Below are 4,299 nucleotides of genomic sequence, written 5' to 3'. Positions count from 1 at the left end.
AAAACATGCCACAAAGACCATATGTGGTCTGCAAAGCCTAAAATTTTTACCATCTGGCTCTTCATAGAAAAAATCTGCTGTACCTTTATCTAAAGGATGCAGGGATGGTGCTCCCAGTACATTGACTTAATTCACCTGTTTGGCCCCTGCAGAAACTGAATGAATCCCGCAGGTGACTGCAGACTATGATAAGCTCAATCACATTAAAGCCCTGATCCCAGCCTACAAACCAGATATGTAAGGTATTTTTGATAAAGTGGGTTAATGTAACATCAGAAATGCATGCTACTTTATTTATTTTTTATTTTTTGAGTTTAAATGCATTTTATTTTTAGAGAACCTACATGACACGTTTTTCTTAAAAACAATGCCTCCACTCCAAATAAATCACGGTCAAAATAAATGAAGATCTCGAGATGACATCAGTCCCATTTGCCTTAAGTCCTTGTGTGTGGATGACAAGCAGAAGCCAGTTATGGTGACAGGTGATAGATACAAAGTAATTGCCAAATTTGTTAACACTTTTCCATTTCTAAACCATCCTTAAAGAAAATCATATATGGGGTCACACCATCTTCATGGTAGTCCAATAGAGCAACCATGCCATCTGGATTCACGTTTTCAGCAATAAAGAACTGGTAGTTTTTGAAATTAGCAAGGATGTGCTTGATTTGTTCTGCAGCCCCTGTCATAAAAGGTTTTACTCTTTCTGGTTTCTGTTCTTCAAGTTTGCCTTTGATTGATTTCATGTAATCTTTGATGTACTTCTTGTAGGCTTCTTTTGTGAAACTTGTTTCCTGCAGGTGATGGTTCAAGACAATATCGACACCAGTGATTACTGTGCTTTCGGTACCTTTGCCCTCGGGGCCTTCAGCGGAGGCATTTGCACCAATGAGCGAGTCATCAATGTTACCTTCTGTCCTACTGACCATCTTCCCCTCCACCTCCAGGCATAGCCCGCTAGCGATCTCCCGGATCTTGTAGATGTCAGAGAACATCTCATCGTGGCTGATGAGATACCGGTAGATAATCATGATGGCAGCTGACGGGAGAGGACGGCGGCGCTAGCTTAGCAGGAGCGTGAAGCTTGGAGCAAGTGCTGTGCAGCCGGAGAGGCGCTAGGGGGGAGGGGGGAGCGGGCAGAAAAGCGCTATTTCATTTTTAAATAACAATCCAAAAACGGTTTGTAGTCACATAGAAGGTACAACAATATGCACTTTTACTTTTGCCTCAGGGCTTCTCCTGTACTCTGCCATAATATTTCAAACATATTTGCATCTTGGCATTCTGCAGATCATCATATCCATTCATTATATCAATGATTTTACATTGATTAGTGAGATAGGCCAAAGGCAGACATACTGGAAACCTTGAAAAAACACATGAGCTCCAGAAGGTGGTAGCTAAATATTGTAAAGTTTCAGGGACTTATCCATATCTGTAAAATGTTTACAGATTTATGATGATGAGCATGCCAGATATCTCTTCAAAAGTAAAGACAAATTAAAATTAGTGCACTTTGCACCTCTTTTCACAAAGGGGGCACAAACTCTGGTGGGCCAGAGGACAAAGCCAACTGCATGAGTAGGCAGCACAGATGTCACTCACCACAGTCGAATCATGCTCCTTCTTCAGCTTGCAACTATGGCTGTGTGGGGAGACATGTGTGACCAGCCAAAGCAGGAGTAAAAAGCCTTAGCTTGACTTTTGGTTGGACTTGCTTGGTGTTTGGAGATGAGCTAAAATAGATGGCAGTTGCGCTGAAGCCTCAATCAGGGGTGGTCTTGAAAAAGTGGTACAAAAAAGTTCTCCTGATGGGTGGTGTACCTGGTAGACAACTTCGTGGGTAAAGAAAAATGGCAGGGGATTAGAATGTAGATAGACCTCTAATTAGGGTCTGGAAGAAAAAAAGGGGAAGATTGGGGCCAAGGAGGTCTGGAGTCAAGGCACATGGATTAACATCTGGGAGTGAACACAAAGTGTGGCAATCTTTGTACATGTTACACCCACTAGAGAGAATATCCTTCTTCAAAGAGACAGTAAACAACCAAGTAGATGAAATCACCTGGCAATTAGTGTTTGTCAGTCTCTATCATTCACCACCCTTGTGCTGGCATGATGGGCAAGGAAAAGTGACAGACAGTGGCCACACACAACAGCCTGTACTCCCTTTCACCATGGCTGATGTAGCACCACCATCAACAACAGCAACTGTCACCAAGTCCTCCTTATGGAGGCATTTCTTCGGGAGACCTGGCCACGGTTGACAAGTTCACAACTCAATGGATGGAGCTTTTCATCCTGGAAGAATCAGTGGTTTGCTGGCATAAGAATGGACGCACATTCAAGTGTGTTCTCTTTCCTGCTGGTTGGGCCTCAGCCAGCACTATCAACCAAACGCTTTCAGAGTGCTTGATTCACCAGTACAGGATCTCACATAACATTGCATTGGACTGGGGGCCCACTTTAGAGAAAAGCAGGTGCAGGAGTGGACTCATGACCATGAGATTCGATGGTCATATCCCCTACACACCACCCAGAAGTTGTCAGCATAACAGAGATTTGGAATGATTTGCTGGGAGCACAGTCAGAATACCAGCTTGGAGTCAAGTATGTGAGGATGACTCTGGATGCTGGATGCATATTTATATGTGTAGAAAGGACTTTTATTTGAGTGCATAACTCTAGTCAATGTTCCTTTCCTTTTCTTGTTTTGGGTAAGGTTAGGGATTAACTTAATAGTATACCTTATAGAAAAGCACAGAATTTTGCCAAAAACAACTGCAAGTGTAACAGTTACAGCCTATAAATCAGTCCATTTATTGGAAATCCATTTCCTATTTTGCTTTTCTTTCTAAAAAGAAATGCTGGACAAGGATGGAGTCCTGCACAACATAGCTGTGGACAACATAGTTATTTATCAACCCACTGCTCTTATTGACTCAGTGGTACGTCTTTGTAGAATGGGAAGTGTGTCTATGGGTTCCTGGTTTCCTAGCAGGCTTCTGTTGCTCCCCTGGCCTTTGGAGGGTTTCCAGATGACATAGTCTCGACTCAAGTTAATGGTCTAAATTGGTCTACTGTGCAATCTACTAGCTGGATCAAAAATAATAAAGGTGTTTCTTCTTAAGAATTTAAGTTAAAATTTTGTTTGGAAATAATACATCAACTTTCTTCTAACATTGTTAAGGCTGAGTTGAGAACAACTTCTTTCGCCAAATTGCCTTTAAAGATGTAAGCTCTTCATTCACTAATTTTATTACTTTTGATTGAACTCAAATTTCTGTCAAAAATTTCCTCTCTGTAAAATACATTTTCTTACCCAACTTTCACATTGGGAAAATAATTTTTCCTGCGTAACTCCTCTTTAAAATTATTCTTTGTCATTTCAAATTGAAATCTCAGTTTTGCCTTGGCAAGAGAGTTTTCCAAAATTCCTCTCTCCCAACAGGACTATATGCTCTATTCATTTTCTTCAATATTCATATATAAATTGCTCCCATACTCTAGTGGTTGTCCGACCATAGTGGAATTGAATAATAAATCAGTGCAGTTATCCAGAACATTTACATTTAATGTTGTGATAAAAGTCAGACATTTTGGCCTGAATAGCCACAATGATTTTCTAAACTGATCAAATCCAGTGGAAGGTTGCTCAAGTGTTCATTGCTTAGAGCCAAAAAACCTAATATAAATATTAAGATGTTAAAAGAGAGGCATAACTGAGGTTTTAATTGGTCAAAAAGTAGAATGTACCCAGATCTAGGTGCAGCCACCTTCTCCTGAACTAGCCCTCCTGAGTTCTTCATTCCTTTTCTGCAGGCCCTGGGGAATCACCCTCCTTTCTTCTCTTGGTATTTACCACCCCTTATCTTGTTCAACCCGATCTTGAAGTTTTCCTCAAATCTTTACTGATAGTTTCTCTAGCTTCCTTCTTTTCTTAATTCTGCTGCAGAGACTCATATCAATCTTCCAGTCTTTGGTGTAATCTTGATAATTAGCTGCGTGACCTTACATGAGATACTTAACCTTTCTGTAGCTCAGCTTCTTCATAGTCAGTTAAATGAAGAGAATGATGACTACTTCCTAGCATTGTTCTGGAAATTGAAGGAGTTGCCTTGAGTATCAGTTTTAGAAGGCATTTAGTAAACAGTTATCCTCAACTTTTCCCTCTCATTTTGTTTCTATATATACAATTTGAAAGATGCAGAATTATTTTTAAATTGTTAAATAATATCATTTTATGTTGGCATGAAAATTGTTGGTTTAAAAAATGTTTTCATATGTCTCACCTTATTT

The 4,299-nt window shown here is 40.2% G+C and overlaps 1 protein-coding gene across 1 annotated transcript; it reads right to left on the bottom strand.

The window, feature by feature from the left end:
- Positions 1-316: 316 nt before the first annotated feature.
- On the bottom strand, positions 317-1,089 carry LOC100407629 (translationally-controlled tumor protein-like). Its single transcript, XM_035277168.3, has one exon. It carries the CDS (start codon positions 1,032-1,034, stop codon positions 516-518), a length of 519 nt encoding a protein of 172 aa, XP_035133059.1. The 5' UTR covers positions 1,035-1,089; the 3' UTR covers positions 317-515.
- Positions 1,090-4,299: the final 3,210 nt, after the last annotated feature.

The sequence above is a fragment of the Callithrix jacchus genome, chromosome 16 (assembly GCF_049354715.1).
Source record: "Callithrix jacchus isolate 240 chromosome 16, calJac240_pri, whole genome shotgun sequence".
Lineage (NCBI taxonomy): Eukaryota > Metazoa > Chordata > Mammalia > Primates > Cebidae > Callithrix > Callithrix jacchus.
The sequence above is the reverse complement of the archived record's forward strand: the minus strand, read 5'-3'. Positions and strand labels throughout refer to the sequence as shown.

What these genes read in the sequence shown, in the direction of transcription:
- LOC100407629 (XM_035277168.3), bottom strand. Translation starts at nt 1,034, where the DNA reads ATGATTATCTACCGGTATCTCATCAGCCACGATGAGATGTTCTCTGAC.